At 37.1% G+C, this 25,152-nt stretch overlaps 2 protein-coding genes across 2 annotated transcripts; both read left to right on the top strand.

Moving 5' to 3' along the window:
- The first annotated feature begins 1,545 nt into the window (after positions 1 to 1,545).
- On the top strand, positions 1,546 to 9,323 carry LOC121420669. Its single transcript, XM_041615331.1, has 4 exons — positions 1,546 to 2,190; positions 7,840 to 8,021; positions 8,419 to 9,242; positions 9,296 to 9,323. The coding sequence occupies exons 1-4, from the start codon at positions 2,037 to 2,039 to the stop codon at positions 9,321 to 9,323; spliced, it is 1,188 nt and encodes a 395-aa protein (XP_041471265.1). The 5' UTR covers positions 1,546 to 2,036.
- Positions 9,324 to 9,356: 33 nt separating this feature from the next.
- On the top strand, positions 9,357 to 11,426 carry LOC121420796 (transcription factor Ovo-like 2). Its single transcript, XM_041615432.1, has 2 exons — positions 9,357 to 10,048; positions 10,563 to 11,426. Exons 1-2 carry the CDS (start codon positions 9,415 to 9,417, stop codon positions 10,925 to 10,927), a joined length of 999 nt encoding a protein of 332 aa, XP_041471366.1. The 5' UTR covers positions 9,357 to 9,414; the 3' UTR covers positions 10,928 to 11,426.
- The last annotated feature ends 13,726 nt before the right edge of the window (positions 11,427 to 25,152 follow it).

Below are 25,152 nucleotides of genomic sequence, written 5' to 3'. Positions count from 1 at the left end.
CTCTGTCAACCACACTTCCTTCTTAAATATCCTCATTATTTCAGCAACATAGATCTACATACTCTCTTCGTTCAGCATCTGTTCCTTGTTTTGTCCTTTTTAAATCTAGAAAACAGGCCGGCTTCAACTCTTTTCAGTCTCTTACCCCCCCCCCCCCCCCCGTCAATGGAATAAAGTCACTCCATCTCCCCGAAACCTCTATTCTGTTTCTGTTTGTGGTAACTCCCGTAGGAACTCGGCAAGACAGCATTTTTTGCTGGTAAACGCCAAGCTGGTATATATGACCAATTACCTTGGAAACATTTTACGTCTAGGTTAATCAGTCATAGTGGCTGACGTAATATACGACAGATATTAAACTTTGGCCCTTTTTTTATCAAAGTGGAGACAATGGCAGAGTTGGGATTCGAACTCACAACCTTGCGATTATGAGTCTAATGCTCTAACCACTGGACCACACGACCCTTTCTCAGTTATATAGACCTCTTCAGAAAACGTCTCAAAACATCCTTGGACCCTAATGCCATGGTCACATTTGTTCTACGGCGGCCGTACGGCGAGTCGAAAACAGCCGTTTTAACATTTTTTGTCCAACTACATATCGGTGGTTTGAATCACAATTGATAAAACGGCTGTTTTCGACTCGCCGTACGGCCGCCGTAGAACAAATGTGACCATGGTATAACTTGTCTTATGCCATCACCAGCGCTTTGTATCTTCTATAAAAAGCGCTATATAAATCCAATGATAATTATGAATATTTATGTCATAAGGACGGGAGGCTCCCTGTTCACAATCTGTATGTATTTTTTGCTGAAAAATATTTTTAAAAGAGCTTCTAAATCTGAGACTTCGGCTGAAATTATTATGTTACTGCATGGAAGCGCAAAAAAAAATCGAAGTATAAAGGCGAAGCGCCACTTTAAAAAAACAGCAACAACAAAAAACAAACGATATGAGACGTTACCAAAATTGGGGAAAATAAATAACATGTATCAAAGTAAAATTGATATATATTTTGGTAATTGGTGGCCCCTTTTAAAAATTGTGTTTTTCTCCGCAGTCATCTTTAAGTATCATCGTATTTTGGATGGAAGTACTCGTCTTGTTTTGTATTGGATGGTTATACAAATTAATTGAATATAATTGAAGCAAGGGCGGACCCAGGAATTTCCAAGGGGGGGGGGTATGCTTGTACATGACAATGTGGATTATATTAAGATTTTCGAATTGGCAACGCTACTCAAGATGTCTCCCTGGAGAGCTCATTTTAAATGCGTAGGTTAAGTTCACGTATATCCCGCTTCATGTCTCATACACTGATTTATTCAGTTTCAATGGTTGAAAATATGCCTCTTGTTCCCCTATAGAATATTTTCCATTCATGTATCAGCTAGTATATTATTAAGGTTCACCCGTTCGGGGGCATATAACTATCGAATAGAAACCCGAACAATAGCCTGATATTTCGATGAAATCAGTATGGAAAATAGTTTGTTTCCATGCACCACTGGTCATACTTTGGTCATTTAAGTTATACGTATATAATGCTATCTCACCCATTAACTAAGCACTTTGCTTTTCGATATTCAGTCGTCCTTTTAGTTCGTTTCCTCCCAACTTTGTCAAGTTACGACAAAGCTACATTGACATCGCGTTATTATTTTTCATTTGCCGTGTCAGGTTTCGTAGCCCTTATACAAAATGGCATCTTCTTTAAGCTTTCCTTCTTGCAGATCTGTCGATGACTATCTCCGACCCAGAATCGGCAATTAGCCTATAACGCTATATATCGACACTTATTAAAACAGTTAAGCAACAGATAAAAACCAGCCACATGATATGGCGTAGCTTGGAGAGGGAGAAGTGATGCACCAACGAGTTTGACACTAAGAAAACGTTCAAGTGCCATACTGTAGACCAAGGATTTACCATTAGAACGATAAGAGGATGATGTTCTCTCCCAAGCAGATACATTGATTTTTGTATGTCTCACGACGAATTCAGAAACGGACACATTCCTGTCAACTAGGAGAATGCCTCGTGTTTTCCTCAGACGGGGTAACACCCCTGCTGTGCAATGCCCTTATACAATGTATCCTGAAGATGCATCCGCAGAAGATACGCGAGGTTCGATAACTTACAAGGAAGGACAGTACCTTACTAACAATGTTGAAGCTGCATTTCAAGGTAAGGTCACTAAACACTAGTCAGGGCCGGGGAGGGGGGGGTCACCGTAATTGAAGAGTGGACATCATTTCCGAAAATCATCCTAAAATCACCCTAATCTGGGATTCACTGAAACATACGTTGTGTTTTGATTTTTAAATATATATCTTAATATATGAAACAGGAGAGGAAAAACTGAGTTGACTTACGATAAAGACCTTAACAAAATGTGAAATATTTAAGAAGAAGCATGCAATATTTGTGGGCTCTGTTTAAAGGCAGATCACAAGGAAGCGAGAGACTTGAGGTTTGTAGTTTTAGGATGTGGATTGAATCAACTCTCAGTAGCAATTGGATGATTCAGCATCTCTCGGAATGCAGGCATCCTATTGCTCATGTTTTGAGGGGTTTACTGTGGTTCCTCACAGGGGTATGTGATATGATAGCCAGGCTTCTACTCTGGCACTGCATGAAGGTATATGATTGGGCGTTTCACAAAGATGGAAGGTTCTCTTGTTATTAGTGGGACTGGTAATCTGGAGGTACAGAGTGCAATACACATTTATTACAAAGCATATTTACAATATCTTCACAAGATAGAAAAGTGAGAATTAGAGATCTGAATCAAAAGCTACACAAAGTTTGGGAAAATGTTTTAAAGCCTTTTTAATAATGCATTGATATTTTCCAATGATTTCATGTGATAGAGAAAAGTATACACCTCTGTATTGGGAAGTGGGTCAAGAATATTCTGGGTTTGGGTAAAGCAAAGTTATGATGATTACGGATTGAATAATGATGAGAAGATGGTTGAAGCATTGCGGACGTGATTGTAGACAACATGTCATGGACTGATTATAAACAAATATTTTTTTTCTTACGCCCTGATTCAAGGGAAGAACGTTTCAAAATTAAATAAATTTGCACATTGGAGATATCATCAAATGGGTTTATTTTCACTATCATTCTACTTGCATGATTCCGGAGGTTTGGTGATTGTTTGGAAAGCTTTATTTATTAAAGGAATAAATTTAAGTATCCGCATAGTCGAAAAGGGGCGATGGCTTTGTAAATAAAATTTGAATTTGTACCATTAAAATGAAATAGCGGAGTCTACCCAAATATTTGACTAAATTACCAAACTTTCTACTGTACATCCCACTTCATTTTATTGTCAGTAATAAATCAATGATATTTAACACACTAGTAGACTGTTGTATTGCAATATTATCAATATTTACATTAAAAAACATTGTATTTACTTAACATTTTTCTCGAGCCTATTGGTAAAGATGGGTTTCATCAATGTTTTACGTCAAATTATTATTGCGCATCCATTTTACACTAAGCGACAAAACAAGATTTAGCTTATTTTCAACACTTTTAAACAAAAAAAAAGAAAAATAAATCGTCCGCATATAGTTGAACAAACAAAATGCGCGGATAAAGTTGTAACGTATATACCAAAAAAAAGAAATAGCCAGCTCTCAGAATAGAACCTTGCAGAGACATCTAATTGTGTAAATAAGGGTCAACGCAATCAGATTGGGGGGGTAGTCAATGAACACCGCCCCAGTATATTTCCCCTGATCAGCAGCGTGCATCCACTGATTCTAACTTAAGAAGTCAAGTTTGGGTGTTTACTCCTAAACCCAAAACTGAATTAGAATTGAAATAGGATAGAAGTTATTTGGAGATTTTTTGTTACCGTATGTATGAATAGGGATGACTTTAGGACTTTACCAATGGTTTGGAATTTTTTATTTTTGGTAAAAAAAAATGTGTTAGTCATGTGGGTAAAATATGGAACAATAATGGGGGTACACGTCTCAAGAATTGTCGATGAAATCTCATCTAAATCGACAGAAATGTCTCTTTATTTTAATATTTCCTTGCGAACGTCAGCGTCAGTAACCATCTGAAACGTAAACCTAGCATTGATGTTATCACTAACTGTGTCGTTTTATTGAAAGTTGGACATCATTAAAATTAGATGCTAGTTCTGTGTATGAAATTCATTAGCTTTGTCTACAGAATCACCGGATTACCACTGCTGGATATTGACACTGGCAGGACAGATCTTAAAACCTTTGAAACCCTAATATATCTCCCATTGTAGAGGTTAGTTTTTCCAAAAAGTATTGTTTGTTCGCTTATTTTTTTTTTTGCCTTTCTTTTATTTGAGGTTACTTTATTTCTTAATATTCGATAAAACTTTGTAGCGTCGCTAGTTTTGCTTTTCCATTCTTGTCTTTTGGCTTTATCACGTTCTTTTAACAGGTTCATAATGTCTGGACTCTTTATCCGCGGAGACAGCTTCCTTTTTAATTGTCTATATTTAACAGGCATGATAAAATATTAAAAAAAACATTGATTAAATAATTTCCCACAGCTGAACAGCATCCTGAAAATCCTTAGCTAAGTGTACATTTCCATTGGTTGCTTTTCAACGTGTTCACAAAAATACAAATGTCGACACCTTTGATTTGTCAATATATTTAAGGTCAAGTCCACCTCGGAAAAATGTTTATTTAAATCAATATAAACAAAATCAGTAAGCATAGTGCTGAAAATATCAAAAACGGATGTAAAATAAAAATTTCACATTTCAAAGTTTGGCTTGTTTTTCACAAAATAGTTATATGCAAATTTTAGTCAGATGCAAAATGAGAGACTCGATGATGTCCCTCACTATTTAATTTGTTTTTTTTTTTTGTTTGAATTCTACAATATTTTGATTTTTACACATGGACTGAATGAAAATGAATGAATAAAAAAGATCATCAAATATTTATAAAAATAGCAAATGCATTTTAATATAAAAGATGACAATAGGGAATTCATGACAGAAAGTTACAAAAAACAAAACGATTACAGTACCTGTAGTACTGTAAACAAATTACAAGTTAAAACAAAGTATATGTTACGTATTTACTAAAAAATATGTAGAAAAAGACAAATATTTAAAAGGTGAGCAAAACACATAATAAAAGAATAAGAATGACATTAGTTAAAAGGGGCAGCTATATATACACGTTTAAAAGATTGCAGGAATTTGATACTTTGCGTTGATGTGGGCAAAGAGTTCAAACAAATTATCGCCGCATATTTGGATGAGAGTTTAAAAATTCGCTGATTAATATTGGGTTTTGGCCAGACTGCGTTTAAGGAGTTGGAATGCCTAGTATTGATACCATGTCTGTCAAAATACATTTCGATTTCATTATTCAATCTCCAAATAAATGGGAAAAATTATTACGAATAAGAAGAACAATGATTCAATACTTCAAAGCCAAGGCTATCGGGAGGCTATCGCGTATATAGACGGCGACGCCTCTCTCCGTGTCGGTTCATGTCTGAACGGAAATTTTTTTAACGAACATTATCGATTTCACTGTTCATTATGGAGGTGCCGTGGCCCAGTGGTCTATGGCGCCTGGCTATACATAAAAAGTCCGGGGTTCGATCCCGGCCGCGGCACCTATGCCCGTGAGCAAAACATTTAATATACAATGCTCTTTTATCTTGTTTTCATTAAATGTAATGCTATATGCAGTATTGGTAACTTGGTGTGCACCTGTTTTAAAAAAATGATAGTCGTTCAAATCAGCAAAGACTGCGTTATCAATGTGGTTTTCGTAAAATAGTTAATAGATTTAGGTAATAACTTTATTTCATCTTCATTACGCTTTAAACTTCTAACATTTAACTGTATAACGCTTGAACCCTTTTTATGTAAAGTTTTGAGCTTACCGTAATTTGGACGTCGTGATTATCATGAAGAGAATCAAGGTTTGTCTCATTATCAAAGTTGACGGATATATAGAAGTTAACATTTATTCGTCACGGTTTTCTTGAGAATAAATATTACAAAAAGCAATTCAGAAAAACTTCATTTTAACAAGTCCAATCTTGGCTAGAAGTGAAACAGATCAGACTTAAGAGCATGAAAAATAAATCCAATCATCACAGACTATATACACTTAAAAGCATTTTTCAAAAAAAAACTGATTTTGCGCAAGAAATGCAAGGATATTTTATGGTCATAGGAGAATTAATTAAATGAGCTTCCCAAACAAGGGAGGTAAGCTTACAATTCTGAGTCAATATATTCAATTCAGCATTTATTTCCAAATTCATTAAAAAGAACAAAATGAGAACAAAAGTATATATACACAAAGTAAAAATAAATAATTGTTTAACATAAAACAAAGCAAAGGTATCAAAGAACATAACTGAAACAAATAGTGGTGATGATAAAGTTATGGTTGGCACATAATTATAAAAATAAAGATGAACAAAATAAGACTGGAAATCGGTCATGCACAGAAAAGCCATAAAAAGGCTTGTTGAAACGTACATACCCAAGAGATATCGATAGTTAAAATAAAGTTCAGTATATGGTATGGATGCGGCAAGTACCAACGAAGGCAAGACTTGTGATAGAGATCTTCCTGCCGTTAGCGTTGAGAGCCGCAATCCTGCCATCAAGCGTCCATACATTCTTGGCGTTCTCATGGAAACGAGGTTTGTCGAGTATGGCTTGTCTGTTCGCGGTGAGATCCTCATGAATGAAGACATCGGTGCCCTTGAGTTTGGAACGAGCTTTGCAGATCTCATGATGAGTGTTCTATCTGCTGAAGTATATGATGATCGGCCGGGGTTTCTGCGCTGCTTGCTGACATAAGTTGCTCCTTGACTTTGGGGTGATTCGATGGCTGCAATCGATAAGCCCCGGATCGAGATTGCTACAGGTTACCATAGTCATGATAGTAACAGTGCTTCTCAGTCAATCTTAAATTAGGTTTTCCGATCCGACAATTAGTCATCCAAAAATGTACATGGAACTCTTCCTGGGAGTAAAGACTATATTTGGGCTGCTGGTAGCAAACCGCTTTGTCTCGTAGATCGGCATGATTCGGCATGAAGCCAATACCAACTGCACGGCTGACAAAATTTGCTTCGACCAACCCCCTTTAAGTAGAATGAGTTTTCTTTTGTAATACTTATACCATTTACCATCTTGTCAACAAGGCTGGGTTGAAGAAGGAATTCCATTTTGAATGAATACGGCGTCCCAAAGAGTTTGCACAGAGTAAAACAAAATCTAAAATCACCTTTATGCTGTTAAGTGCTTTTCAACATTTTGAATCACATACAGCCTTCTATTCAAATACATTGGGTGATTTCAAGGTCGGTGTTGGCCTTGGTGTTGGTGTTAGTGTTGAAATTTCGGTTGCTTCCCCTAGCTCCAAAACTTATTCAGAGCTTGTAAAACTGATCCAGATCACATTATTGACATCTCAACAACAAGTGAGTGACTTTTCGGGACCATCCTCATTTTATGTTTGGTGTTATAATCGTGTAAAAATTGACCCAGCACCAACACCAAAAGGTCAACACTGAACTTGAAATCACCCATTGTGAACACTTAACACTGTCTCCAAGTGTCACAATGTGAAATCATCATCACACTGATAGTTTTGAGCAAAATCACATATTACCCTCCCAAGCAAATATGCTAGGTGGCACGGGGCTCTTTTAAAAAGTAAAAAAAAAAGACAGAGAGAAGGGAAATTATAAACACTCAACTCTACGTGATACTGACATCATTGGCCACTGAGCAATTTCTATCTTACGTTTTGGTTTGATTTGATCAATATTTTGCAGATGTGGGCGACGGCCCTATTGACCTGTCAATGTCAGGATCAGGGAAAGCATGGCTATCATACCAAGGGTCTTCGCCAGGTAATGCCCAGGGGATGAGCGACCATCTTACCCTCCATGAGCATCCTGGCTGGAGCACTAACGTGGTCAACGACGGAGGAGGGATCAATAACAATTCCCACTCGGTAAGGAAATACATTTTCGAATTCCATAAAATTCTATTTTGATCATATCATCTGGTTCTCTTGCAATACCACAAGCTTTTAAATCGTCACGATGGTTGGCGAACGATCATATGCGCAATCATGCCACACATTATCGACTAACATTTATAATGACACCAAAACTTGTATCTCTGTTCAGTCCTTCAAAGATCACACCCTTTTAATTTACGTTCCATTTGTGTTACTTTTTTATATCATCTACCTAATATCCCATTGTCAACAATGTGAGATGAAATAAATACAAAGCTCAACTTAACAATATTTCAAGCGTTGTAAATCATCCACTTTCTCGTGTATCACATAATTTAAAGTGCTTCAATTGCTTTTTGTATGTTTTCATTACCTCTTCATTTTCCAGGATATATTTGCACCACCGTCAAAAGCGAAAAAGTACCCGGCCATTCCAGACAACTATAAACTCTACAACGGCGGTATCAATCAAGTACGTCGTTCAGATTTGATGCAAAAGTCTGTTCCAAATTACTACACTCAGAGATTCTCTATTGACAATAGAATGCATCAATCAGGCGATACTGTAACACAAGGTTGCTCATCAGACGAATCAATGAAGTCTCTTCTATTGCCTGAGAGGGCCAATAATAGTTTACCCTCTTTGGAAGATATCATTCGGGTAGTTCAAGATAAAACCGGGAGACAACCAGGCCGATCATATTGTATGTCACTGCTGAAGTCATACTATCTTGACGCTGTATGGAAACGTGATTTTGTAAGGGATCTACTGCGCGAACTTCATACCTCATGCTTTCAAGAACCAGACTTTACACATTCAACCTTCCGCTCCAGTCGAGATAACCGATACCGTGGACACATTAATGCACACCGATCTAGAGAAAGCATAATGGATGATTTCCCAGCGCCATATGCACCAATGGAAACAGAGCCAAATAGTACTTTCGACGCAATGCTAGAAGATTCGCATGATACCTTCCTTGAGGAAACCTTTACAAAAGCATATGGCCCAGAGCGTCGGATTAATTCAAATTACAATTCAGCAACTTCTTACGGAAATGGAGATGCCATTCGAAATAATCTCTACTCCGAACCTGTAGCTAATACACGTCAATATTTATCAAACGTTTGCCAGTCTTCGAGGAAAGTTTCGGGTCAGCCGTCTCAGGAGATGAATGGAACGATTCCACAACCAATGTCAATAGAACCAAGGTCTTCCAGAGGGACACATTCGGAAAAGCAGCAACATGTATCCACAACGTCAGATGGACAAGTGTCTACGTCCCGATCTAGGGAGACGGTAAATGCAGCTTCGTTTCGAAAGCAGAACAGTCCAGTTCACGAAAACTTTCGGCTCTCACAAAAGACCGCCGTAAGCTCATCCATGAATTTCATCCCACCAAACAAAGGCGGAGTACCTTTCATATCAAAGCCGTCAGGTGACCCTCAACGGTCCATTCCACATTTTAAGACAACACAACCGATGCTAGAATACACAGTTTTAGAGACCAGAATACCAGCGAAGAAGAGCGATCTGAAGTGCAAACAAAACTTCTACTTGAAGGATACACTGGATGTTTCAACCTCATTTACATCAATCATCGAAAATGATTGTTCCACACCCAAGTCCAATGTAATCAAATCAGGAACTTTAAAAGATACGTTCTCAGTTGGCCAAGCTAAGCCCGAAACAGACCAAGGACTTGGTGGCGGGAAACATGCACCTACACCCAACCTTGTCAACGAGCAGACACCTGATCATCCTGATTCCCCATCCCTTGTCATTTGCGACTCTCCATCTTCTGGGAAAGCAGTTGTACAGTTTCGTCGAAGAACATTCGATTGCTCAAGGCAAAAACACAGATGCAGTACCTGTAGCAGCACGTTTAATACGGAGAGAGCATACACAAGACATATGGCCACTGAACACAACCAGAAGAGGACCCATATCTGCAGTTTCTGTGAGAAGGGGTTCCAGGACAAGTTCGACCTGAAAAGGCACTACCGCACTCATACAGGTACGGTTTGTTATTTGTTTACTTAAGTGTAGGTTGGAAGTGAATATATGTCAGTAGATAATTCATTGTGCAAGTGAAACTAGTGCAAGAAGTAATGATAAATAATGTACAACATTTCAGAGGCACCGATTATCTATCTGTCTATATTCAAAGGCGCACCAGACATGTTGGCTGTATCTCTATCTCTGCTAAAGGCGCCTTGCATTCAATGAATTCATCCTACCTTGTATCAATTTACCTCACCTTGGTTGAGTGCAGCACAGTGTGGGTAAATTTCCTGCTGAATGAAAACACGCTATGGCTGGTATATGGACCCTCATCCCAATGAGTGAACGACAAGAGTGGTAACCACTAGACCACGACGTCCCCTAAGAAATAATGGCACATTCTAGACCCCCTTACCCTTGAGATCACAATTGTTAATACCATAAGCTACATGTATGAAATGTTTTTGGATTAAGAAGCAAACCAGTGATGCTCCTCTTTATCCTATTATCTCTTTTATGCTCCGAAGGTGTAAGGCCTTACAAGTGCAGCATCTGTCCACGCACCTTCACCCAACGATGCTCTCTGGAGACCCACATCAGCAAGGTCCATGGAATGCCACTAACCTTCGGCTTTAAGGAGCGACGAAAGAAGATTTACGTGTGCGAGGACTGTGGGGATTCTGTCAAGGACGCGTATGACCATTACCTTCACATGTGGATCTCACACTCTCGCCTGGCGATGCCCAAACGTCTTCGACATAAAGTGATGCACAAGATCAGAAAGATCAGTCAAGATGGTAATGTTAAAAGCGAGGAGCAACTTTTGGCAGACAATATGGTTGTCACCCAGGCGATTCGTTGTCTTCGAGATCGCGTACAATCTCAGGGTTAGGGTATTTTAATACGAGATTCTGTATTTGTTACCTCAATATGTATTACCTCCTCAAGATACCTCAAGATTTGATAATAGTATTATTTTGACCACTATAAAGTGTAATCTAAAATGTTTAAACGATTTCTTTAAAAAATGGTTTGTTTAAGTTGAAAATCAGGGCTTAATCTTTTGTATTTAGGGCTTATTTGAAAATTGCGTTACCATAGGTGAGTTACTTACTCCAGTAGCAAAAAGTAGATTTTGAGCACACCTGGGGGCAAGAGCTCAGCGTCCGTTGTATGGTTAGATATCCAGTTGGGGTTGAGTGTTAGAGTCGCGTTAGCCATGATGGTGGTGTTAAAAGTGAGGAGGAACTTTGGGCAGATTATATGGTTGTCATCCAGGCAATTCGTTGTCTTCGAGTTCTCGTACAGTTTCAGGGTTATGGTATTATAAATACAAGATTCAGTATTGGTTACCTCAAATTCTATTACTGCCTCAAGATACCTCAAGATTTGATAAAAACCTATTTTTAGCAGTAGAAAGTCTAGTTTAACATGTTGAAACAATTTCTATAAAAAATGGTTTGTTTAAGTTGAAAATCAGGGCATTGTCTTTTGTATTTAGGGCATTATTTTTGTGTATTCATGCATTATTGGCACATTCCGTCTTTAATTCATGATTTTTTAAACGATTGGCTGGTTGTTATTAATTGAAAATTGCGTTAACATAGGTGAGTTATTTACTCCTGGTTGTCATCCAGGCAATTCATTGTCTTCGAGATCTCGTACAGTCTCAGGGTAGGGGTGTTTTATTACGAGATTCTGTATATTCTGTATATTATATTAGGTCATTATTTTTTGTGTATTTGGTACATTACTGGGACATTCCCTTTTAAATTCATGTTTTTGAAAATGCTTGGCTGATACTGGAAATGATACTGCTTGACTGGTATTTGTTTCAAAATTGCGTTAACATAGGTGGTTCATTTGAGCCGCATTTAAGTACACCTGAAGAGAAAAAAAAAATGTAGAGGCAAGAACTCAACGTCCGCTGTATGGTAAGACATCAAGCTGGGTTTGAGTTTTAGAGTATCATTAGATTGTCACTCTGCAACCCCTAACATCTTCCTCATGGATTTTACATGACCATGATGACAGCTAGAGGGCAGAATGATCAATGGTTAGACTTCGTTTTCGCAGGGCGCGCTCCCGGTGGGGTCACTCACCAGTAGAGGGGGACGCGTATGACCGTTACCACAAATGCAAGTAACCCCCTATTGCAGTCAATTTCAAGGACATTTTGTGAAATTTACCCCCCTATTTTCACGCAAAACAAGGACAAAATTGCGGTAAAATGGTACCTTGAAACACCCCTAATTATAAGATTGTAAGGACACTTTTGCCCATTTCGCTAACTTACCCCTATTTACCATATTTCAAGGACAGGGCATTTATACCCTTTCCTCATTAGAGGAAATTGCAACACAGGCATCATAGTGCTCAGTCCTTAAAGATGACCAAGAGCCATGTCATACTGATACAATAATCCAAAAGAACTTTTATTTTTCTTGAAAATGAAGAAAAGTAAAAATAAATGTAGAGTTGTCCACATAAAGATACAGAGCATGATCAGTTTGAAGGAGCATTTTGTCAGACCATGACCAAATACAGTTGAACCTTGTTATAATGAGGTCTTTTAAACAGATTATGAACTGTATTTATAGTATAGCCTATAGCATTAAATTCTACTAGCACACACTCGCCGATTACGTACTACACGCTCACTGGTAGCACAGGCGGTAAGCCATACCGTACTGCCTGCTTCGCTGCCTGCCCGACTGCTTGGCTACCGTACCAGCTGACTGTACTGACCCGTTCCAACCTCCCGCGTATTTTTGTCACTATATACAACTACAACTTGCACTGCGTAATCCCAAGCATAATGCTTATCAAGGTGGGATCATCAACTAGTTCTCTTCTCGATGTTGTTGCGGTACCGGTTCTTGTATGTTCGCCATTTTGTTCACAATGCAATAATGATGACATTGATACGAGAGCGCCCTCTGCGGCTGGTGCATCGGCGACTCGGCGACGGATTTTACTTCCCGTGATCGTGTTTCTCCCCTTTTTTCTGACCCCTATTTCCATCAGATCGAGGACGGTGAGCACCCCTATTTTCACTATTTCGAGGAGTGCTATGTCCGCGGACGTTCCATGAAATTGACCCCTTTTCCCGCGATTTTGGTAACGGTCATGCGGTCCCCAAGTCATATTGAGTGACCCCACCGGGGGCGCGCTCATGCATGTACGCTTTGCAGCGGATTTGCGGGGATGCGAATATAACAAAGATGCTCGCTCTGATGTTCAGAAGCCAAGCCAACGGTTGGAGGGAACGCTTGGATCTTTGTTATTACTCAAGAACGAAAGCTACTCCAAGTAACCCCCGCAAACAATTGGCCAAGTTTCCCCAACAAGCAAAGAATTGGGAGTTACCTGGTTGATCCTAGTGCACTTTTTGTCGCATAGAATATGAATGTTATGATTTGTGCTATTATTTTACATTCGTGTCCTTGCCAAATGTATGCAAAACTTCGTGATCTCCATAAAACATTCGGTTTACAATAATCACTCGCCAGTCCAGATATCATTGAAGATTGGGTAATTCGTGTTTTGTATTTAGTTTAAACTAAGTGCCATTTATATTCAATCACGAGTTTATGCCGTATATAGATGTTAACTATCAAATATACAGTGCGTATCACTTCAAAGTTTACACTTTGAAAAAGACCTGGGAATTTAATAAATATACAAGATGTGGTATTTTTTTCACATATAATCTTAGGTTTGGGTCTCATCTATCCAGTGAAAGTAAAGGTTTTGACAGAATGTTACACTTGAGTGAGCACTGTCCATTTTTGTAAAGCTCGCAGAAATGCTCGTTTTCACGCTGTGTCAAGTGGAAAGGGCGAAATCAAACTTACCCTGCGACACATTTTTCATACATTTCCCTTGCGCTTTTCGTCAATTGAAATAAAACAGATACATTCAAGCATCTTGTAACAATTTTGCCGCCCAAATTGACATTTCAACACATAGTAAGCACAACTTTTATACCCTTTTTGAGCCAGCTGGATCTGAGGACATTACTGAATCTTAACAAAAGTTTATATTAGACATCTCCAGCATTTATTCACTAAGTTTTTATCATTTAAAGTGGGTTAACATTTCTATTTTCATTTAATACTTGTTTCTCAACACTTTTTCCAAGCTTGACAATGATTATCAAAATGAAAATCAAGCCTTAGCCATTTCATGTAAATTACAGCTCAGTGTAAAGCAAATATCGTCACGATGGCCTCGGTGTGTGGGGAAGTGGGGTGGGGCGCAATGCACTCTTCGAAGTGTTTTTGGCAAGGAAACAAGTTTAAAAAGGTAGAAGATATCTTCAAATCAATTTTCTTAGCTAAATTCCACATGTTCTTCATGGTTAAGGTCTACTTTTATCCGCATAACTATTTCAAAGTTCTGCGCAAATCATTTTTCACTAATTTTTCAAAAGTGAGTGCTGCTCACTCAAGCGGAAATATTTTTTACAGTTATATCGTCATTTGCTTAAATGGATCTGTACCAACATGACCAATGTTAAAGTGTGGAAAAATCTTCAGGAAATTGCAAATGTATCATTTTTACAGGATTTTTTCAAAGTGTAAACTTTTTTTGACACGCTCTGTATATCGAATTATTCGCGAGAAAATATTTTCTACATCATGTTCATGGCTAATACCGATCTATAATAGGCCTTGTAAAACGAGGTGCAGGTGAAAGTTATCTTTCTATGTAAAGCGCATTGTCTTGCGGAATAGGTCTATATTAAAATATATGTGTACAAGGAATAAAGCGGATTTTTTACATGTATATAAATTTGAATTTCATTTTGGATATGGAGGGCATTACTTAGATTTTTTAGTATCTTCAGCACAATTATCTTTGTGCTAATAGAGAAACAATACACAGTTTTCATGTTGAAAAAAAATTGGCATATGTATGTAAATATAAAAAGGTTTGTACATGTATTATAAGGTGGAAGTATTTCAACAAATTATTCTGCACAACGTTATAACAGGAAATATTTCCATTTTACACCTTTTCTACAATTTTACAAAACAGGTCTGTTTTTAAAAGGGGAAAAGGGTTCTATTTCTATAAGGTTAAATACATCAAATAACAATTTTCTTTAATGTTACACAAATGCATGTAAGATCGCACAGGGTAGTAGAATTACAGGTGTTCAGTCAAACCAAAATTCTGAATTCGGTTAACAAATGGCAGTTCAATGTTTTTTTCACCAAAACAATGTTAAATACTGTAAATATTTAGTTTTGTGAGAAATGTTGTAGTATGGAAATTGTAGATCGTAGCATTTTATTTAAAAAATAAATCTAGTGGGCATTGTTAGAAGACTATATATTCAAATTGGTGCACTGTTTGTTTGCTTTTATATCTGCGTTCAAATAATACAATATCAAATGTGGCATAATTATATGCAATATACAAAATAATCCATAACATAAACAATATTATCATAATACATGATGGATACAAAATTGTTATGTGAGCATAAACTTGATAATGATAATAGTAATAGTAATTAATGAACGCAGGTGACCGCCACGTGAGCGGTTAAGCTTGAAATTGATGACGGCTACCCTGACATAAAAATTCGTGACCGAGTTTGATATTTACTGATCATAGACTGTGGGATGGACAAGAAAAATGTCTCTAGTTTTTCATTTCCGTGGGGCGGCAAATGCGACCAGGGTTCTTGGACATGATAATATGTAAAATATTATGAGTGAATACATGCAACATGTTGCCATCGCTAAATTCTGCTCCTGACCTCAAAATTAAAATAATAATATGCAAAAGCGTACCATTGATTCGACTGGAAATTCCGCCATCCACCCCGTGTGTTAAGGACTTCCGTGAACGCGAGCAAGCGTGTACAATGCATGTAACCTCGTTCGCGTTTATTTTTTTTATTCGCTGTACATGATATACGTTATTATACAAAATCTACGATGGCGGATAAGATGTCGTCGTCTTCGTCGTGTTTTGACAGCGTATAGCATATATTTGCCAGTGGTAAATCGTCATTTTCGCTGTCAAAATATAACGAAGACGACGACATCTTATCCGCCATCGTAGCTTCTGTATAACGTATATCATGTACAACGAATAAAAAAAATAAACGCGAACGAGGTTACATGCATTGTACACGCTTGCGCGCGTTCGCGGAAGTCTTTAACACACGGGGTGAATGGCGGAATTTCCGGTCGAATCAATGGTACGATTTCGCATATTATTATTTTAATTTTGAGGTCAGGAGCAGAATTTAGCGATGTCAACATGCTGCATGTATTCACTCATAATATTTTACATATCATCATGTCCAAGAACCGTGTTTGCATTTGCTGCCCCACGGAAAGTCACAATTTTAGCGACCATCCCACAGTCTATCAAGTGAATGCATTGCAAGTGCAGGTGCTGTATATAGCAGTAAAGAATTTAAAAAAATGATGGGTGGATGTGGATATTTGTGAGGCTATATTAATTTTGAGAATGGGATGTATACGATTGAGTGATATTTATTTTAAGAGTGGCATTTAAGGAGTATACGTGGGAACAAGATTTAATATTGTCTGCAAGATTATTCCATATGTCTGGACCGTGATGTCATATAGATGTAGAGGTAATTAATAGTCGGGGTGGTGGTGTACTGGTAATGATAAAGACATTGGAGGTAATGGGTTGATTTTTTTTAAGGTCGCCGAACCATTATGTCACCTGCCGCCCTAAAACTAAAACCAATACTAAAATGCGTAGAATAAATTTTGAGATTTTTTTTCTGGGGGGAGAAAACACCGCAAGCATAAATATATGATGATATGATACATGATAACTTGTCAACATTGACCAACAATAACAAACACACAAGCACTTGTTTGAATGTAGAACAAATTCAGGGCAAGCTTTAAGAACGGTGAAAAAGCTTGCATCTGAGATTGCTTACTCAAGCATGAGATGCGCACACTTCACATTCTTCGTTAACTTTTCTACCGTGTGTTTTATTATATGTTACAACTCCAAATTCTGACAGTAAGAGAATTCTCTTAGATAAGACAGTTTTGTCCTTCTTATTTTAACTTATATAAAACAGATTTCTAGTTTGGCGTTGAACAGGGAACATTCTCTGACGACTTGATGTGGATTTCGTGGTGTATTGTAACATGATTTTATTGACTTTAAGGCATGGTCACACCGCCCGAGCATTGTTGGAGCGGTCGTGGAGCGGAGAGAAAAAAATCATCACCGCTCGCTATCGTTCACCATTTTTGATTTCGATTGTTTTCGATTTTTCCCCCAATTTTGTGAGCAAAATTCGACCCTCTTTACCTTCCGCTCCACGACCGCTCCAACAACGCTCGGGCGGTGTGACCAGGCCTTTAAAAGTTGATAGTAATTCTGTATTTCTAAAATTTACATTATGATACGCTTCCAAACGATTCATTGTGGAAGCCGAAATTCAACATGGAAGCTCTGAATTTTTTTCTCATTTGTCTTAGGCTATAACTTAAATCATAAACATTTAATATCATGTTCATACATTATATGCACGATATGTTTCCCTTGTAACAGAAAGAGCAATAGGTGTTTTTATGCATGAAATAAATTCTTGACCTTTTTTTAATGATGTTTGGACAAAATTTGAATGAATTTAAATTCCATTTGTAAGTGGGAATGCGACTTCGCCAGCTTGCTCATTACATATTCATGTGGCCAACGGTTTTACTGAAATATTACATAGGTTTGCAATGTCATAAATTGTCCAATATTTACTTGTTGCTTTTGTTTGTCTGATTACAGGTCTTTTTGTTCAAATCATCTTATTTTTAGAATACGTAAAACTGAGGATTACATTTATTAAAAGATTTAATCAAATGTCTTCATTCATTCTGTTCTCTTTTGATTGGGTTTACAATAATTGTGCATGAAGATATACATAGATATTGATAACAAAATGCAACTTAACTTAAAAATAATATTTGATGGTCTGGTCGGTCCAGTTCCTGGCCTCCGCAACTTGCAACGTCTCTTCCACTCGGCCTCCGCAGACTGTGTTGCCGCTCGATGAGTAACCCCCAGATCAGAGAGATGTGGCTTCAACGAATTAGCGGACGAGATCGAGCCCCAAGAATGACATGAGTTTTGACAAATCATGTCGGTGGAGAACCCGTGGCTGCTGGGGTCGTTATCTCGTCACCGACGTTGTCCCTAAGTTCTAACTTCGACTGCCTATCGTAACATCTGTAGTTTATTCTAGCTTAGGTGGTTTTCCTCGAATTATTGAAATTAACATCCTGATATACCCTACCGTTTATAGGACTAACTGTTAAATTTCTATAAAGTAATTCAAAGAATCTCAATAACAGATGAGTGCATAAAGCAATACATTTTTATACATAAAAGGCACTTCCTGTGCATCTGTACATCTATATTCATCAATGCTAGAGCACTTTTGGCTATTTATGAAACCTGTATGAAAATGCTTCATCCAATAAGAAATATTTCTAACACCTGTACAAAATATGAGATAAACCTGGTACACTTGTACTCAAGGGGGGGGGGTATCAAACTGTTACAACGCTTGCTTTTGAAATATTCAAAACATATACATGCTTGTCTACAGGCCTATCCTAACCTGTACCAAGGAAATATTTTAAACATATGTTTGATCTTGACATCTATAATTAAATTTATTTCCTGACAACATTCAAGTCAAGTGGAAAATGTTATCATTAATTGCTGATCGTTTATTGAACAATGTCATACATTACAAGTCGTTAAGATATTCCTTTACACATGTATATGTACGCACTTTCTGAAATAATACACGCTGATTGTTAAATAATTATGTTGATGAAAAGTTCGTTTATGCTATATCATACATCGGATATGAGAAAAGGTGACGAACGAAATAAACCTTGCAATGGAAGCCTCTGTTTTACTTGTTCTTCACGGATTTCATTTATTTCTTTGTCCGGCATTTTCTGTGTCCCAATACCATCGTTGCGTTCTAGAAGTGTGTCCAGAATGATACAAGAAAATGTCTCTGAAAGGGTGGTAAGAAATGTGTCCTCGCTAGACATCTCTGATACCTCGAATGTCAAGGCTTTACATCACTGTTGCATACCTTTGATGTTGTTCCATTTAACTTTGCGATGAAAAAAATAATGATGATAATAGTACACACATATACCAGGCTTTGAGTAAGTATAGCGGGGATTATTTGTCCGATGTTGGACTTGCATTACAATTTTTCACGAGGCACAAAGCTCCTAGAGAAATATATTAATTTTGACAGTACAACCGAGGATGAATTATTCCCTTTAAACTTTCAAACTAAAGGCGTGGTATATTTGGTTTATATCCCACATTTAATAAGTCAGAACAACTGATCTTGATAGTCTATTTTTTGTACACGTAGGTCATCTTTTTTTATCCGAACCAACGAACGTAGAGGGCAGCAACACACGGCAGTGTTACTATAGAAAAGTCCACCAATACGCGCATACAATTCGGTACTATTGCCAACGAAACTATGAACCGATAAAATACGCTTATGGAGTATTAGCAAAATAGAAGAAAACGTAATAGATTACGACATACCAGATTCAAATACTATATACAAAAAATACATGTATATAAAAGTTGATTTATTTTCATTTCTTCCTTTTCATTACTTTTGCCTGAAAAGTTGTCGCATCAAATATCATGATTAAAATTATGAAACATTTTGTAGCCGTATTTTTCCTGAAATATTACGCCATGGTGACAACCGTTTCATGACTTTGCATATCAACATGATAACGATGATATGTGAGGTGTATACATTCTTTATCTAAATTCCGCAGCACCACATTAATGAGCCTACGCAATCCAGCACCAAATCTTGGGTATACAGCGCCATGCATGGCTGGCATAACCCCGCCGCGGCGGGGATATGCCAGCCTCGGTGCCCTCGTTACCCAACCTCGGTGCCGAGGTTGGGTATGATTGGCTGCATGCATATGCTTTCACAAATTTTTGAAAAATTCCGGGGGGACCATTTCCATTGACGAGTGGATACCATGCACGACCATGGGGTCTCGAAAAGCACCCTAAACACGTATTTTCCATATTCTAAAAATGCACCCCTTAACAATTATTGGCGGGTGAAACCCGACCCTTAACAAGTATTGAAACAAATCTATACTCTTGACAAGAATTCCCTGAAATGAACCCCTAAACAAGTACAGCGATATGTCACGGTCCCGTCGGTTGTCGGTTTCACTTTTACACATCATTTTTTTACACATCGGCCCCACCTTCCACACGTCGCGAAAATCGGACTACGTAGTGTTGGGGCAATAAGGAATCCTTTATAAAACATTTGAATTTTGTTTTATCATTTCGGCAAATTTTACCGTAAACACGTATAGCTTTCCCAACGAAATAGATACCCTTTTTTCATTATTTTTGTGTTTTTGACACCCTTATCACGTTACGTACGTAACGTGCCCTATCTTGAAAAGACATTCTTTTACCTTTTTTCGGTCGGGCATCGTATCAACTCGTCAATGTAAGTGCCCCCCCCCCCCGGGGGAATCATGGAATGAAAATAGTACATGTGACATAGATCGATCGCCCCTTGATAGTTCTCAAGTAAAGACCCGTCTAAAAATACATAGCTCGATACTGAACCAAATAATTTCGGGCTAATATTAAATCTAACGTTGGACTAAGACTTGACTTTGGCGTAGACTGTGTTCGATCCTGCCTGATGGATGGCAAAAATCTTTGTTTCATTTGTGGACATTTTTATAAAAAAAATTTTTTTAGATTTTCAGACTACAATCTGCCCTGTAATTGACAAGTGAAATTCTGACCTTGAATAAAAATCGTTGCTTATCTGACTTAGTGTCACATCAATGACAGACCAAGTCTATATCCAGCCAAGTGGAGTCGCGTCAAGATTATAATGGCAGTTTACACGCTGCATTTTTTTTGTTGCGTGTAAACGCGATTAACTTGCATCGGCTGTCGATTCAGAATCGGCAATTTCGCATTATAATACGAACTGAAAACAGGTTTGGGACCCAAAAGAAGCACAGCTTGTAATTAGGGGCACCTGCACAGGATATTTTACTCAGACATGGAATTACTACGAGAAAGAAAAATTAAAAGGTTTTTAAAGATCACAACTGGAACATTACCCACACGCAAGCACACATAATAACAATAATTAATAATAATAATAATAATAGGCATTTATATAGCGCCATCTATCTATGAATATTCTATTCCGAGGCGTGTTGTTATTATTATTACCCCGGCTGTAGCTCTAGCTGCCTTTCAGCGCTCATGCATTCAAGGAATAAATCCTGCCGGGTACCCAGTCACCTCACCTGGGTCGAGTGCAGCACAACGTGGACAAATTTCTTGCTGAAGGAAATTACGCCATGGCTGGGATTCAAACCAACGACCCTCTGTTTCAAAGTCAGAAGACATATCCACTGGGCTACAACACTCCACGCTCACACGGACAAACACACACATTCACACTCCAAACATGTCACCCCCAAGTGCAACTAACAACTGGTCTTAAATCTATCATGTAGGTATCTATGACATAATTTAGGAAGGGCGATATGTTAACATTATTTTCTATTGAGTGTAATGGATTCAAGAACGACCACATTCCAAATCATGGACTAATTGACTTTAACATGGCTTGTAAATGTAGATTATACGAGTCCATCTTTTCTGGAATCTCACGCAAAAGTGACCAAAATAATTGAAGAACTGACCAAATCCTATTTGGAAATACCTACTCGTTCATAAATACATGTATATATATATATACAGTGCGTCCCAGAAAAAACGAAACCGAGATTCATCGATGATTTATCCTAACTTAATCATTAATAAAATAGACAAATGACGTACCAATTTAAAGCTTAGAATCTCCTCTTTCATCTGGAATTACTTAAATTATTTCTCATTCACGCATGAGTGAGCAAAAACAATTTGAAGAGGGGATACCAAAAAGTCACTTTGCGGGCTGTATCTGGGTTTCAAAAAGAAAACCACATTTTCAAAAGGTTCAATATCTGCTCTTTAATTTGATACCTCAATTACAAAAAATGGTAGAGAAATAACAAAGTTCTGGCTATTTGAAATAAGGCTTGAATCTCAATAATTTCATAAAAAATGAAGAGGTTTTACAGGCTAGCGTCTGTACAATCATTGTTTTGAGAGAGCATTACTTTTTTACTTCTTGACCATTTTCTGTGATTAAGGTATCAAATAAAAGAGTAGATATTGAACTTTTTAGGCATGTGGTTTTTATTTTGAAATTCAGATACCCCCGCCAAATGAGTTTTTGGTATCCTTTCTTCAAATTGTTTTTGCTCACTCATGCGTGAATGAGGAATAATCTAAGTAATATCAGATGAAAGAAGAGATTCTAAGCTTTACACTGGTAGGTCATTTGTCTATTTTATTAATGATTAAGTTATGATAAATCATCACTAAATCTCGGTTTCGTTTTTTCTGGGACGCACTGTATATATATATATATATATATATATATATATATATATATATATACATGTATATAATATATATATATATATATATATATATATATATATATATATATATATATATATATATATATATATATATACATGTATATAATATATATATATATATATATATATATATATATATATATATATATATATATATATATATATATATATATACATGTATATAATATATATATATATATATATATATATATATATATATATATATAAACGAGTATAAAGAAATGTATATGAATAAAATCATGCCTAAAGAAGGTCTATGACCGAAAATTTGGAAGATTATGTCTCCTCACAGTGTTTATATTAAGTCTTCTTTTGTTTCTACATTGTGACGCCGACGCAGAACTCTTTGATTTATATATACATGTATATATACTTAATAATTCCCTGGAAATGAGCTTTATATCATTCATTTTCAAATTCAATTTCAATTTTATTTATTTCACTTCCATAAAACAAAACAAATTGTATACCATATATAAACATAAGTATTTGTATCCGTTGCAAAGAAACAAAAATAATAATACATATGTTGTGAAAAAAAAAATTACACAATTTGGGCGACACATTGCAGGTTTTAAATAAGTATACTATTTTTCAATAGAAATCATGGACTTGGGTCATTTATAATTCGTATACGCTATGAAGTTATCGTATACATTTTGTTTGTTTTTCCTTATAATCGCAGATTTGTACTGGGGTGTGTATTCATTACACTTATTTCCTCCAAACGTAACATTTTATATTCATACATATCACTTCATAGATATTTTTTTCAAGTGAATGTATGTTGGTTCTGCATTAGTCTGTATTAGAGTCTTCGCTTTTCTTTCTGATATACCGGCAGTTGTTAATCTCCTTCCACAGGTCAGTCATGGACAGTCCTTCCAGCTCACCGACTTCTGATACCGATTTGGTACGTTCCAGTCAGTCCGCAGGTCCGCAAAAAGTGCTCTATTTCATCCAACTCGCTCGAGCGATGACCTCGATTTGACCCGTGAGAAGCAATTTGGACATGGTTTTCCAAATCGGTAAAACTCGGTCAAATCTTAACCAATTTGCACAATCTCTTCAATTTTGGAAAGGAAAAAGTTCAAACTACGATCGTATCACCATGATTTTTAAGAAATGAGCATGAAAAAGTATGAAATTCATGAAGAAACTTACCCCCAAAATAGTTTTTATTTTTGTGCCGGGAAAAAGCAGTTTTTAGTATGAAAACCTTTTTGAGCCCAATAATCTCAGTTTGATTCCGGTTAATTATTTATTCAAAAAGCTAATTATATTGATCTGATTGAATATATGTGTTTAATCGGGTCAAGATCACACTTTTTCGGAAGGTTCTCCAGCTTAAAAATTGCCGAAGAGGCCGTGAATAAATACTTCCTTCTGATTGGTCCATTTACGGTCCCATGATGACGTCATTTTTCGGAGCTTCAGATTTCCTACGATTTCTCAAATACTGTGACTGAATATTGATCGAAATCACTTTTGAAATGTTTGAGAATATATGTTCTTTTACCCAAATCCACGAGAGAATGTAAAAAAGTAGGAAACTCTCAGGCATAACGTTACTTAATATCACTGCTTATATCTTTCAGTCCCATATGCTTAATTTGATGTTGGGCTGAGCTGCGAATTCGATTGACTATTCGTTAGACGTGATGATAATGACAATGATGGGAGGGGGTGGGTAACCATTTAGTTACCCATGATTCTGCACTATTATTTTTAAATGGGTATTACTTTTTAGTTCTCCTTTTATGATGATAATTGATATTAATAATAATGATCTTCTAACTCACAATTAAAATGACTTAAAAGTGGGAGCTACATGCAGGGGCCGCGGAAGTGGGGGGGGGGGCTTCAGGCCCCCACACTTTTTTTCCAAAACCGTAAAAATGACCATATGATGGTCATGTTTTTCATGGTCACCCCCCCACTTTGAAAACCGTTCCGCGGCCCCTGACATGTAACCGAGGGGAATTTAAGATCGGAAGCGTATCGTGGGCAGAACAGAAAATGTTGAAATTGAAGGGAATATCAAAACTGAAGTATACCAATACTTTCCACATTTTTACCCAGTTGCATTTCATTACAGATGGCTAATTTGTCAGGACAAGATATCAATTACAGGAACTTACGATCAAAATTTTTATAATTTTTTTCAAAGAAATTTCTACAAGTTGAAGCAAGTATGACCAAGACCATTGCAGCTATATCAGTCATTTCTCAAGCCAACAACACGATTATTACCTTTCATCCACGATCAAAATTGATTATGTACAAAGTAAATTTACTCCTTGATATTCCACCAGCAGTTCAACTCCCAAGAGCTACGTTAATTTTCCCCTAAACACTGCCCCCCCCCCCCATCTCTCTTGAATGCCATTGAATGATAACACTCATCTGGTACATTCATTTCATGAGTACATCTCCATTCAATCCAAGCTCTTTCTGTCAAATCTTCCCTCCTCTCCTCGCACTTCTCTCTCTTCATTATTTCTTTTTGATGTCTTATAATGTAATT

The sequence above is a fragment of the Lytechinus variegatus genome, chromosome 8 (genome assembly GCF_018143015.1).
Source record: "Lytechinus variegatus isolate NC3 chromosome 8, Lvar_3.0, whole genome shotgun sequence".
Lineage (NCBI taxonomy): Eukaryota > Metazoa > Echinodermata > Echinoidea > Temnopleuroida > Toxopneustidae > Lytechinus > Lytechinus variegatus.
This window is presented reverse-complemented; position numbering and strand designations above follow the sequence as displayed.